The sequence below is a fragment of the Dermacentor albipictus genome, chromosome 5, assembly GCF_038994185.2.
Source record: "Dermacentor albipictus isolate Rhodes 1998 colony chromosome 5, USDA_Dalb.pri_finalv2, whole genome shotgun sequence".
Taxonomy (NCBI): domain Eukaryota; kingdom Metazoa; phylum Arthropoda; class Arachnida; order Ixodida; family Ixodidae; genus Dermacentor; species Dermacentor albipictus.
In genome coordinates this window covers 24,942,923-24,957,667 of record NC_091825.1, presented here as the reverse complement: position 1 = coordinate 24,957,667, position 14,745 = coordinate 24,942,923, and the positions used below count along the sequence as shown (strand labels likewise).

Genomic DNA, 14,745 nt, shown 5'->3' with positions numbered 1-14,745 from the left:
TTTGGCTTCGAAAACCATTTATTCATCCTTGTAATTTGCGAACCGAACGTGCAGTATGTCATATTGTCACGTGGTCGTGACGTTGAATAACACAGTAGCAGTACTGTGAACGACAAAACTAACTTTTATTGGGGCGAACCTGTGCCCACAAAACAGGCTACACTTATAGCGCAACGATAGCGGCGAACACGCTCGGCGATCGTCGAAAATCTGATCAGCGGGTCAAGCGCGTCGGCTTTTATATAGCAATCATCGAATGTTCCAGATTAAACGGTGGGACCCGCATGCCTTCTAAAATGTTCTACACCATTCGTGTCAAGCAATGAAATCAGATAACACAACGTTCGGCGACAACAGACAGCGGATAGAAGCATCGATAACTTTCCAGAAACTTCGGACACATGCAGGCGCGTCCCGCGCTGTGCGATAACATTTGTTAGGCGACAATACTTGTCGCCCGATAAAGACAAGTACACGTGTCAATACCCCCCTCTTAAAAAGCATCGACCCGATGCTGCAAACAAACGAAAGTAATAAGTAAGCACTCATAGCAAAGAAAAACAAAAACAAAATAAGGAAAGTTCGTTAGCGTCCGTAAAATGGTTTAAGACGCACCACGTGGACCACTTCAGGTCGTGCGCGACGTCGCTGTGAATGCGAAATGCCGTCTGGCACGACCTCATAGTCCAGAGCGCCAATACGTCGGATGACCTTGTAGGGTCCGAAATAGCGTCGGAGTAGTTTCTCACTGAGTCCTCGTCGGCGTATCGGTGTCCAAACCCAAACACGGTCGCCGGGCTGGTACTCGACGAAGCGTCGTCGGAGATTGTAGTGTCGGCGGTCGGTCCTCTGCTGGTTCTTGATTCGCAGGCGGGCGAGCTGTCGGGCTTCTTCGGCGCGCTGGAGATAGGTAGCGACGTCAAGATTCTCTTCGTCCGTTACGTGCGGCAGCATGGCGTCGAGCGTCGTCGTCGGGTTCCTGCCGTAAACCAGCTTAAACGGCGTGATCTGTGTTGTTTCTTGCACCGCCGTGTTGTAAGCGAATGTTACGTACGGCAGGACGGCATCCCAGGTCTTGTGTTCGACGTCGACGTACATCGCTAGCATGTCGGCGTGGTGTTCGTCGGCGATCGTCGAAAATCTGATCAGCGGGTCAAGCGCGTCGGCTTTTATATAGCAATCATCGAATGTTCCAGATTAAACGGTGGGACCCGCATGCCTTCTAAAATGTTCTACACCATTCGTGTCAAGCAATGAAATCAGATAACACAACGTTCGGCGACAACAGACAGCGGATAGAAGCATCGATAACTTTCCAGAAACTTCGGACACATGCAGGCGCGTCCCGCGCTGTGCGATAACATTTGTTAGGCGACAATACTTGTCGCCCGATAAAGACAAGTACACGTGTCAATATGCATTTCTGGCTATGAGGCATTCATGTCCTCTACCTGTGGTGATGTGAGCAAGGTCATTGTATATATTAGATGTTATCTGACATACGTGTTGCATGCAGTCCCGCCTCAGGACGACAACCAGTACGTCTGTTTAATTGTAAAAACGAAGAAGCTTATGTTCACACTTGTCGCTGTTTACATTGCTCCTTCAAGTGGCTTCGACTCTAAACGACTGCATGACTTCCTATCAGCGACACCCGGCCCTACGATTCTCACCGGAAATTTTAATGCTCACCATCTGCTTTGGGAGGGTCTGAAGATGGACTCCAGGGGAAGGAGACTAGCATCCTTTGCCACACAGCACGACCTTTACTGCCTCAACGATGGTAGTCCGACATATTTATGCAGGCTTACATACAGCAGCTGCCTAGACTTGACTCTGGTTTCTCGGCGTCTTGAAAGAAACATGCAATGGTTTCCAGACATCAAATCATATGGAAGTGACCATATCCCTATTACCTGAAGATCAAGGGACTATATAAATGCTCCTCCACGACCCTCCGACGAATTGACCGGTTGGCGTTTCGGTCACGCATGGAGGAAGTATGTCTGCAAGGGAGCCATTCAAATCTGGAACAAGAAATTCAAAAATCCATGCAAGAGGCTACACGCGGTTTTCAACCTTTCCCGAAATATGAAGAATTTGAAGCCGAACTGCAGCGACTACATGCAACTCGCTGGCAGGCTGAAAGAAGATACAAGAGAACTAAATCCATCCATGATCTCGGAGAGGCAATACGGATGCAAAAAAAAATTCAAGGCCGCATTGATGAATTACAGTCTCAAAGATGTAAACGTTTCTGTGAGTCGTTGGATCCACGTCAGCGATTATCCCAGATATGGAGAACCGTGTGTGGATTTCGCGTATCACCGCAACAGCGTGTTCCTTTCAAATCCCTCGCTTTGCACCAAGGTCGCAGCGAAATTCACATTGCTGTAGAATTTCGCTCAAGACTTGCCAGCTTGCAGCTCCAACACACACTTACACCATGCGCCACTCCTGTGCCACGGGATTCCCGCATGGATGTAATGTTTTCGGTGGAGGAGCTTGAAGTGGCACTGGCGACTTGCAGCGCTCTCCGTCACCTGGGCCGGATGGCGTTAGCTACACGGCGCTCGCCAATCTTGGGCAGAAAGCACGACTCATGCTGCTAAACAATTACAACTAGTCTTGGCGCAACGGTTTAGTTCCACGTGAATGGAAATGCAGCCGCTCGGTTCCACTTCTCAAACCTGGGAAATCACCGTTAGATTTGTCATTGTACCGCCCCATCACACTGGCCAGTTGCATAGGGAAAATAATGGAAAGAATGATTTTGACGCAGCTGGAATGGTACTTGGAAAATTACTACGTGTACCCAGAGGCTATGGCTGTCTTCTGGCACGGCCGTTCATTCATAGATAGTCATTGATTTGGTCACGTTTGTTCAACGTCAAAAACGTCTGAAACGACTCGCTGCAGCATTATTCCTTGATATAAAAGGCGCCTGTGATAATCTAGCACATTATGCCATTATAGAAGCTCTGATTGAAGCTGGAATAGGTGGTCGCACTTTTACGCGCTTCCGCGTGACCTAACATTAGTTCAATAGATTTCATCTAAGTTTACAAGTGCACACCTTCATACCCTGGACCCTAAGTTAGAGCTCCGTATTGCGCCCCAACCTTCCACAACATAACTGCACCCTTCTAGTCATATATGGCTTGGAGTCGCATTTTCAAATGCGTACTCCTTTTTTATCAGAATGGTCAACGGCCCACTTTGTGACTTCTGCAGGTGCAATGAAACAATCGCGAACCTTCTTTGTGCGGGCCCTCGTTTTCACCCGCAAAGAGCAGCCCTCTCAGCCACCCTAGACAAACTGAACAAGTGCCCAATAACAGAAGACAACATCCTTGGAAACTGGCCTACGCGAACATCAGTGCGATACGCTATGAAGGCATGCTGCGGTACTTGAAAGACACGGGACTTTCTGACAAATTGGGACTGTACGCTGTGTGACGTAAGATTGTACGGTGACACTGTGTAACACTAGGAACGCCGTTTGCGGGCTGCGTGACAGTGCCCACAGAAACAGTTCATGTGTACATGTGTGTGTTTGTGTGTGTATAGTTCCTTGTGTTATTTATTTTTTGTCCTTTTATCTCTCGCCTATATCATCCCCTTTCCCCTCCTCCAGTACAGGGTAGCCAACCGGAGATAATCTCTAGTTAACCTCCCTATTTTTTCTTTGCCTCTCTCTCTCTCTCGAGTAATTTGGTTTAAAATGCATGCATTCGGGACTGGGAGAAATTTCGAATAAAACTACAGTTAAACCTCGATATAACAAACTCCAATATAACGAAATTCTCGATATAATGAAGTATTTAACTTTCCATACCCTCTTGTCCATAGAACACCATGTAATTAGAACATCAATATAACAAAGTGTGTTTGTATGTGATTTCAATACAGTTAAACCTGGATATAACGAAGTTGACAAAAGCTTGCAATTTTTCGTTGCATGCAGGTTTTCGTTACATGCAGGTTTCGCGTGAAGGCTCATACGAATGATGCAAAAACGAAACCAAATAGCTCAATATATCTGTGAAGGTGAACTTACCCTTCAAGCATTTATTTTACACCAAAAAACTGCGTAATTTCCGCTTGCTTCTTCGGCATGAGTGAAGGCACAACACGCCGCTCCAAAGAAGCTAAATCGTGTAGAGCTCCTTCACCGTCGAGCGAGCCGATGAAACGGCGCATAACGTCCATTGCGTTCATCACCTCCTTTGCAGTAGGCACGTCACACGGATCTGCCTCACAGGCACCATCATCACCGCCGTCGGGATTTTGCATGCTTTCAGCTACTGCTGCATCAGACATTTCTTCTGTAGCCACGGCGGCGTTGTCGGCAAACAAAAAGTCAGTCAGTTCAACGTCGTCAGGTACACCACCGTTAGTACATAACTCGTTCCACGCTTCGGCGACATTGGACGGAGTAGAAAGGTCTTCCTCCTCCTCCTCGTCGGCACCAGCCCGTGCGTTTTTGGCTATTCTGGCCGTTAAAAAGCAATTCACGATAACTTCTGCCCTGACCTCTTGCCAGGAGGCAGCAAGCGTCTCAACTGCTTGATAAATGTCGATTATCTCCCGTTCCTGACGGATGTCGAGAAGTATCTTCAGGATTAGTTGGCGCCAGTAACAGCATTTAAAACTGTTAATGACCCCTTTGTCCAGGGGTTGTATTTTGGACGTTCAGTTAGCCGGGAAGTAATGCAGTTCGATGTTCGATAGCTGCAGGCCCTCGACGTGCTGCGCCGAGCAATTGTCCAGCAGTAGGCAAACTTGATGGTCTTGCAGCTTGATGTCCTGGTTCAATTCCTTTAACCACTCAGAAAATATTGGCCGAGTCATCCACGCTTTGGAATTCGCCACATACTTCACGGGCATACGCTTCATTCCCTTAAAACACCTGGAACGGGCACTTTTGCCGACAACTAGCGGGACTCACTTGTCTGTGGCGTGGAGGTTGGCACACAGCATAATGGTTATGCGGAGCTTGCTCTGCTTTCCGCCGCGGCAGTCATCGCCTTTTAACGCTAGCGCGCGGCCCGGAAGCATTTGATAAAATAGAGCTGTCTCGTCGGCATTGTAAACATCAGCCGCCTCGAAGCGACTCAGGATTCTAGGCAGCTTGTCAGCCACCCACGAAGCAGCAGCATCGCTGTCTGCGGAGGCAGATTCGCTGCTGAAAACTCTTCCAACGACACCGTGCCAGCTCTTAAATCTCTGCAGCCACCCGTTGCTTGCCTTGAAATCATCATGGCCCAGGATACACGCAAAATCCTTTGCCTTGTGTTGTAAGATCGCGCCACTTATGGGTACATTTCTGGCTCGTGTGTCCAAAAACCACATGAACACTGCCTTGTCCACATCAGTGTATGTGGACAGCTTCAGTCTTTTTTGCTTCGAGCTTGTTCCCGACTCCACTACATTTCTGATGCTGTGTTCCGCACTCAAAATCGTTGATAATGTGCTCGCTGGAATGCTTAAACGGGTGGCAATGTCCTTCTTCTCTCCCGTGGAGACTGCATTTAAAATTGCGAGTTTGTCTTCAAAAGACAGAACTTTTCGTTTTCTGGCAGTAGAACTCATCACGACCAACCGACGACGCAGTTAGAAGCGGAGACGCACGACTACACGCCGACAGGCAGGTCTAGTACCTCCAAAACAAGTCGGACAAACCAGTACCAGAGCACAGTTGACACACACACACGTGCAGAACGCAGGACAACACTCAAAGTGGTGAATGCAACGCATCCATAGAGAAAGAAAAAAAAGTGACGCATGTCGTTCGTCATAGTGTCGTTCGTCATTGTCCCTCCCCCTCTCCCTTCCCGCGCCCTGCCAATGAAAGAACCGGCTATCAGCGTTGCTTTTCAAGTTAATTCTTACACATAAGTGTGTCTAAGCCGTTGAAACAAATGAAAATCACAAAATAAGAATGCTTGTCCTCAAATCCATACGAAACAAAATAATTCTGCAAGAGAAATCAGCTGCCGATACCAATGCCACCTGGTGTCACGCTAGACAAGCAAAGCCTGAAAAGACAGCTACGTTAGGCACGGACCGGCGCTAGTCGCCGCCATCATCATCCCTGGTGTTTGCATTCCTGGTGTTTGCAATCCCTGGTGTTTGCGTAGAAAATAATCACGCCCGCCACGACGCCTGTTGTCCGTGTCGCCGATGGCGGAACAGCCCCTGTAATTGGTATGTGTGCCACCCGCGTCTCTTTTGCCGATCGCTCCACTACTGTGCTATTCACAGTCATCGCTCACTGTCCCCACGACATCATCCTTGGCCTAGACTTCCTCTCCGCACATTCTGCTCTCATCGATTGCTCCGCCAGTACTCTCCGCCTCGACCTGCCTGTTCTGGATCCCGCTGAACAACACCTTCCTCGCCTCAGTTCCGTCGACTTCGTTCACTTGCCACCTTCGGCACTGACTCACGTTGACTTCGTGTCATCCCCACCAGTGCCTGACAGTCATTTTATCGCGGCTCCTATGCAAGACGTCCTCCTTACACACGGAATCACACTACCTCATACAGTTTTATCTATTACGGCGAATTGCGTCTGCCTGCCAGTGGTCAATTTTGGCTTGACGACACAAGTGCTGCCACGCGGGATGTCTCTGGCCCAACTTTGCTCATTCGAGGATCACTCTGTAGCATCGATTTCAGTAGACGACAATTCAACCGATCCTCCTCTACCATCGCAGTCGGCAACTTGTACCATCGCCAACTTACAGAAAATGATTGCACCCGACATGCTGTCCGAACACGCTCGTGCGCTCTACCGTGTTCTGATTTCCTACCAAGATATTTTTTACTTTAACGATCGTCCTTCGGCCCAAACAACAGCTGTTAAACATCGCATTAATACCGGCAATGCCCCTCCTATTCATCGCCACCTGTATCGAGTATCACCGGCTGAGCGTCAGGTTAGTCACACCGAAGTTCGCAAAATGCTTGCCAAGAACATTATTGAACCGTGATGTAGTCCATAGGCATCACCTGTTGTGCTGGTAAAAAAGAAGGATGGCTCATGGCGCTTTTCCGTGGATTATCGGCACCTTAACAGGGTTACCAAAAAGGACGTGTATCCCCTACCTCGGATTGATGACGCCCTTGACTGCCTCCATGGTGCTCGCTATTTCTCCTCTATTGACCTTCGCTCCGGCTATTGGCAGATTGCCGTGGACAATCTCGACCGCGAGAAGACTGCCTTTGTAACACCCGACGGTCTTTATCAATTCAAGGTGATGCCGTTCGGCCTATGTAATGCTCCTGCCACTTTTGAATGCATGATGGACTCCCTTCTTCACGGTTTCAAATGGTCCACGGGCCCGTGCTACTTGGACGACGTTATAATATTCTCCCCAACATTCGCTACGCACCTCGAGCGCCTCTCAGCAGTCCTGGACGTTTTTCGGCGAGCCGGTCTGCAACTCAACACATCGAAGTGCCAATTCGGCCGTTGCCAGATTACCGTCCTTAGACATCTCGTTGACGCGAACGAAGTGCAACCGGACCCAGGCAAGATCCATGCTGTTACGAACTTCCCTGTTCCGAAGTGTGTCAAGGATGTGCACAGCTTCATCGGCCTTTGCTCGTACTTCCGCCGTTTCGTGGAAAATTTCGCGGCCATAGCACGACCACTAACCAAGCTTTTGAAAAAAGACGCCCCTTTCCAGCGGGGCGATAACAAGGCCTCTGCATTCTCGCTTCTAATTGACCTTCTCAGAACGCCTCCCGTTCTGGCCCATTTCGATCCTTCTGCGCATACCGAAGTCCGTACTGATGCCAACGGTCACGGAATTGGCGCAGTACTGGCACAACGCCAGTGTGGCCACGACCGTGTTATCGCTTACGCCAGCAGGCTCCTCTCTGGACAGCAGGCTCCTCTCTACGTAACAATATAAAGAAGGAGGTCCCATAGTCGATGACTGTATCGGAACCTCCTGTTATTTATAAATATGCTTTTTCCAAAGCAACGAGGAGCACCACATTAAAATCATATACAAGGAAACATGGAAGAAAGTAAGCAGTGGAGCATACAAAACAAGATATACTTGTGCATTTGGGAGTTACAATAAATCTAATGCAGAAAATTATACAATCGCAAGAAGCAAATGTATGTAATAAAAATAAATGAACTTAACAGAATTGACAGTAATGGACAGAGAGAGAGCGTAAACTTTAATTTCAAATCAGCAAGATTTGAGTCCGGCGTCTTTTAATGGGTCTGGGCACCCGCCGCGGACGCGATTCCGAGACCTTGTCTCGAAGCGGCTTCCTCGGCTCGCTGGACGGCCCAGAGTTGTGTTGTCAGGTCAGAGCTGAGCAGTGCGGTCATCCAGCGTGACTGGAGGCTGGCGGTGGAAGAGACGGAGGGGTCGGCACTGCCCGACTTGTTTGTTAGGTCCCGACACTCCCATAGCATGTGATTTAGTGTGGCAACCTCGCCACACGATGTGCATCTGTTTGTAGTGTACATGTCTGGATACATGGCGTGCATGAGTCTGGGGTTTCTGTAAGAGTCTGTTTGTAATTGTCTGAAGTGTACTGCTTGCGTCCTGTCTAACATAGCGTGAGGGAATGGGTATATGCGTCTTTGTAATTGGTAATGGACAAAATTTTTTTTTTAAATTTCACCCATCGTGCAACAATACAAACAACAAAACTTCAAAAAATACATCACCCCCAGTAAAGAAGAAAGGTTCCAGAACAGCAGAATATTTGAAGTAATAGGGGGCGAAAGAAAAAAAAAGTTAAAGTTAGATATTTTCTGTTAGAAGAAAATTCTTCTGGTGTTTTATAAATATGGATGTTAAATCTTGATGCAAAGTGGTATGGAATTCCAAAATTAAAAAGCCGAAATGTCTAGCTAATGTTTAAAAAGAATACAAAAAGTGAGCTCCATATGCAGAAATCAGCGACAACAATCTCCGAGGCAGCTGTGTCGGCAAAGGGAACTCGGCATGCCTTCATCGACCGCACTGCTTGCTCGACAACGCACTCAGGCCTGCTCACCCAGTAGTCGGCGAGTGCCTCATGGCTTCCAGGAACGACATTCTACCCCGGAGAAACCATTAATAATGATTCACAATCCACAAAATGCACAACTGACACACACTCAACGTGGGCGCAGGTACACAAATCAAGCGGTGAAAGCCAGGGCACTCTTCCAATACCTTTCGAGTAGCAGGCGCCAGAGGGCAGCGCAGGAAATTGAAGAAAGCGGATTCTAGTTCGAGAGCTGATCTACTCGAAGAAGCGGACATTACGTGCACAAAAAATGACAATGCATGATCTACTATTTAACAAAAAGTCACGAATTAAGTTTTTAACTAATTACCTTATGGCCCATATTGCATTTTACTAATTCTAGCTGTGTCGTTCTCAAGGCAGATCCACTTGGAACAAATGCTCAGGATCACAACAGTTTGAAGAAGATACCGTATTTATTAGAATCTAGGCCAATAGTTTTTTTCAAATGATCATATTCCAAACGCTAGGGTCGGCTTAGATTCGAAGATTTTTAAAAATGCGCTAGTTTTTCATTGAAACTGCTAAGTATGGTGCATAGCTAGCGCCATCTAGAAAAGTCAGTATCGCAGCCGCTACTAGCCATGCCAGTAGCCAACTGTACGTTAGCGGGGTCGCCATTTTGACCTGTCGTGTCAGCCATATCGGTGTGCGGCGTGGTGTTATCGCGGTGGCACCAAGCAGGAGATGTGAAGCGATTCGAGAAGCGAAAAGCTATGATAGCCGCAGAGGCATCGTCGAACCTTCAAGCTGGGCGGGACTTCAGCGTTGACGAGAAAAACGTCCGTCGTTGGAGGGGACAACGGCAGCAGCTTTTTGCGTGCGCCGCAACGAGAATGGAATTTAGCGGACTAAAGAAAGGCAGTCACCATGAAGTGGAGACAGTTTTGGCTGACTTTGTTTGGACCCAGAGAGCAGCTGCCCTTCCAGTAACAACAGAAGTGCCCCAAGCGAAAGCTAGGGAACTTTTGAGGGAGCGAGGCCTAACGCCAAAGGATTTCAAAGCCAGCAGGGGCTGGCTTCAGAAATTCATGAAGCGCTTCGACTTCAGCCTCCGACGTCAGCCTTCAATCACTCAGAAGCAGCCAAGCTATTTCAAAGGAAAGCTGATAGCTTTTCAGCGCTACGTGCTGCGAAAGAGAGAAGCGGCAGGCTACAACCTTGGGCAAACCGGCAGCGCCGACGAGACGGCTGGGTATTTTGATATGCCAGTGGGGTACACCGTGAATGAAAATGGTGCCTAGAAGGTGAAGGTGCGCAAGGTGCTATTGATGCTGCGCTGCACAGCTGATGGACATAAACTCCTTCCTTATATGATATTTAAAAGGAAGACACTGCCTGCTCGAGAAACTTTCCCAAGAAATGTCATTGTGCGGCAAATGAAAACGGGTGGATGACGGGTGCGATGGTGAAAGAGTAGGTTAAGATTGTGTGGCGGCGGCGTTCAGGAGCCCTTTTGTCAAAGAACTCGCTCCTTGTTGTCAGCTCTTACCGTGGGCACTTGACCAACAACGTGAAGGCTGCGCTTGCCCAAGTGAACACGGACCTCACTGTCATACCGGGCAGAATGACGGGCCAGTTGCAGCCACTTGATGTCTGCATCAACAAACCTTTCAAGGATCGTCTGTGGCAATATTACACAGACTGCTTGACTGACGAAGACCACATGCTAACTGTTATGTACTGGGAATTACTTTATTCCGCACGTAGTACACATAATGAACGTAGCCTTGTCAGAGAGGTGGCGACCACACTACTTCACTTAGCGCGAACACACTGTCCACGTGACTGTCCCACTCCAAGGCTTGCCAGGAATGTGGCGCCACCCATCGGCGCAGTGGGGAACGTTCATATGTACTTCCGGATCCTCCCACTATGCAGCTGCACCCGTCCGCATCCGAAGACCGAAATCCGAACTCATCACGGACACAACACTAACGGCAACGGGCCGCATCAAACATGCATCGCTATTGCAGCTCGCGGGCTGGGTAGCTGCAGCATGGGACAACATCCCAGGTACTTTGATCGTGCGCGCCTTTACAAAGTGCAGCATATCTAATGCACTTGACGGTACCGAAGATAGTGCACTGTTTGAAGGTGACAGTGACAAGGAACACAGGGACGACAACGTTGAATGAGCTCTGCACGTTCAGATTCAATAAATGCTGTTTGCATTTTGTGAACGCTGTGCTCGCTTTTTTTGATCGGCCTACGTTTGAGGTAATATCTTTTTTTTCTTTTTTTTTTTGGCTGCGAACTTTAGGTTGTCGGCCCTCATGTTCTACCCAACATCGCAAACAATTTGTAACCTGTACTCATAACGTTGTCTATGCCATCCCTCTTTCATGCGGAAGTACGTATATTGGTCAAACCGGCAGATGCATCAACGATAGATTAAGGGAGCATCAATAAAACGTCACTAAGGTAATCTCTGGTCATTTGGGTATTCACTGCCGAGATTGTTCCTGCAAGCCCATGTTTGAAAGCACTTCCGTTCTGTATAAGGCTCATAGCAGGATGACGAGGGAGATTGTAAAGGCCTACGAGATAGCAAAATTAGAGCAAAAGTGCGTAAGCAAGCCTTCAGTGTCACTATCGGAAAAGGAGATACGATTCCTTGGCTTGTCTTTGTGACGATTGTAGTAAATGTTCTTTCTTTTTTTCCTTTGCCTTGCACACGTGTCCGGTTCAACGAAATGTACCAATGTTCTTTTTTGCTGTTACGTTTGTTTCCGCTCGCACGGTATATATTTATTGATGCGTTCGAAAATAAAATCTATAGTTGAAAGTGAAGCGCTGTGTCTGTGTATCTGTTTCTTTCTTCATCCTCGTCCAGTCACTCTTATACACTCTACCATGGATTCTAACCAACTAGCCCGCCAACGTGTTTTAGAATCAGGGTTCGAGTTCGAGTTTTGTCGGCCTAGATTCGAGTAAATACGGTATTCATTCCCGAACTTCGCAGACAAATGCATTGGTGTTCCAGTTACTTTTGTGCTTCAAGGGACACTAAAGGCAAATATTAAGTCAAGCTAAATGATAGATTAGTGCTTGACAATCTCTAAGACATCAATATTATTGCGAACAGAACCTTAAAAATCAAGATATTGAGGCAAATGCAGGATGTCATTAAATACTTCCCCGGTACTTGCAAGTACTTGCCCAATGACAAAAGCACTCCTCAGTTAAATTCTGTCGCTAGTACTCAACCGCTCGTTGCAAAAAACATCCTTGTGTTGTATTATAAGACGAAATAAAATGCTGCTTGTCCAGTTTTATGTCATTTTTAGAAAAGGGAACTCATTGAATTTACCCTTGACAACGACGCGGGTGGCTGAAAGGTTTCGTTTTCACTCGCCTCCGTGCCGCCCACGCTATCGTGTTTCAGTAGTTTTGTTATCGCGTAGTGCTATGCTGGTTTTACTGGCTCATAAAACTCGCACAAATATTAAGTAGCAGTGAATTGAACTTCCATGTGGTGTCACGGGATGCGCGAGTGGTTTATGTTACTTGACCGAAAAGCAGCTTCAGCGGCGAATCCACCGCTCTGTCTTGGCTTGGTACTGCCGTATGTCAGATGCTGTTTTACTCACCGACTGCAACAAAGGGTGGTTATGGCTTATGCAACGTCACCACTCCCCAGAATATGGTATTCGGGTGGTATGAATTACGAATATGGTATATGGACCTTTCAGATACAATTTTCTCGTAAACAAGTCTTTTCTTGGCACCAAACAAGCGTTGTGAGGTCTCTGGAATGGTATTTAAACAGTGCGCGTCAACTTAATATTTGCCTTAGTGTTCCTTTCAATACATAAAACAATGTTTTCTTAATAAAGCAACTGGGACGTCAATGGGAACACTGGATTTAATTTCTTAGTTGCATGCACTTCCTCTTCCTCATTCACAATTACCGTATAATGTGGAATATAGGTCGAGGCGGAATATAGGTCGACCCTTTTACATTGAAGCAAAGAAGTCAACATAAAAATTATAAGGCACAAAACTTCGTTTTATTTAGTGGTGCTGCCAGATTCGTCACCTGCTCATTCGTTTGAGCTGTGTGAATTCTCGTCCGAAGACGACTGCTTTTCACTGGCTACGTCCCACAACATGTCATCGTCGGTGTCGTCTAAGGAGTTGCTAATGCAACACTTCTTGAATGCCCGCACCACCATATCATCGGGCAGCGAGCGCCAAGCCTGCGGCACCCATGTGGCCGCAGTGGCCACAGTGGCGAGAGGCAGCCTGCGCAGCCGGCCGGTTGAGGTCGTCGGGTTGTCGCCAGCCATCCACTGATTATATCGTTCACGGACATGGTCTTTAAAGGGCTTGTTGAGCACGACGTCCAGTGGCTGAAGTGTTGACGTCATGCCTCCCGGAATGACGGCGAGTTCCGTACTCCCGTCACGGAGTGCCTGCTTCACACCTGCAGTCAAGTGCCCGCGAAAGGCATCCAAGACAAGCATGCTCGGACACCGCAGGAGTGTGCCAGGTCGCCGTTTCCAGACGGTCTTAATCCAATTGAGCATGAGGGCCTCGTCCATTCACGTGAACGACAACATCCCGCGGGAACGCCTCTTTCGGCAGCGTCTTCCTCTTGAATATTATGTATGGGGGCAGCTTTCTGCCGTCTGCAGTACACGCGAGCATCACCGTGAAGCGCGAATGCTCGTTTCTGTAGAAAGAAGCCTTCTTTTGCACCGCATTCGCACACTGTGGTGGGCGACGGCATGTCGAACCACACTGGCATTTCGTCAGCATTCCCGATCTGTCCCAACATGTAGCAATGCTGCTGCCGGAGACAGATAACATAGCACTGGAGTTCGACCAGCTTGTCCTCGTATGCCTCTGGCAGCTTGTGGCAGATTGATGTGCACCGTCGAAGTGCGAATCCCTTGCGTCGCATGAAGCGATGAACCCAACCCAATAAATGGAGCTCTTGAATTGTTCCTTGGGCAGTCCGAATTCTCGGGCGATCTTAGTAGCTTTGATGCGGATGAGTTCTGCTGTCACTGGCAAAGATCTGGCATGATGCTCGCGGACGAAATCCGCCACCGTGTCTTCGAGCACCGGGTGCACCGCGCGGCGCCCGCGAGTTGGGGTTGGGCCGCTTCGGTCACCAAGGAGGTGATAACGATGCGGATGCCGAAAGGTGCGCTCCTACATATTGCCAGACGACTATTCATGTTGTGCCTAGGGCCAGTATATAAGTCGAGGGGTGACCTTTTAGTAATATTTTTTTGAAAAAACCTCGACCTATATTTCGCACTATACGGTAACCTGCTAAATGACCGTGGACTCTCACTCACTCACTCACTCACTCACTCACTCACTCACTCACTCACTCACTCACTCACTCACTCACTCACTCACTCACTCACACACACACACACACTCACACACACATTCACTCACTCACACACACTCACTCACTCACACGCACTCACACACACACACACACTCACACACACACACACACACACTCACACACACACGCGTGCGCGGCAAGCATTGTCACACATTTTAACTATGCGCCTCTTGTCACTGTCTGTACTTGTTTCAGACCCCCAGTTGAAGGAGGAGGCCAACCGCAAGGCATACGAACAGCACCAGAAGTCCTTGGGCGCCAAGGCCGAGGTGGCTTTCAAGGATGAGCCCACCCCATCACAGCGCTTCGACGGTGTGTGCCTC

The 14,745-nt window shown here is 48.2% G+C and overlaps 1 protein-coding gene across 1 annotated transcript in view; it reads left to right on the top strand.

Moving 5' to 3' along the window:
* Positions 1 to 14,745, top strand: part of LOC135898298 (dnaJ homolog subfamily C member 2) — a 139,531-nt gene that overhangs the window by 91,030 nt on the left and 33,756 nt on the right. The window contains exon 15 of the mRNA XM_065427170.1: positions 14,618 to 14,734. Within this exon, the coding sequence (XP_065283242.1) occupies positions 14,618 to 14,734 (117 nt within the window). The remainder of the gene's footprint in view (positions 1 to 14,617; positions 14,735 to 14,745) is intronic.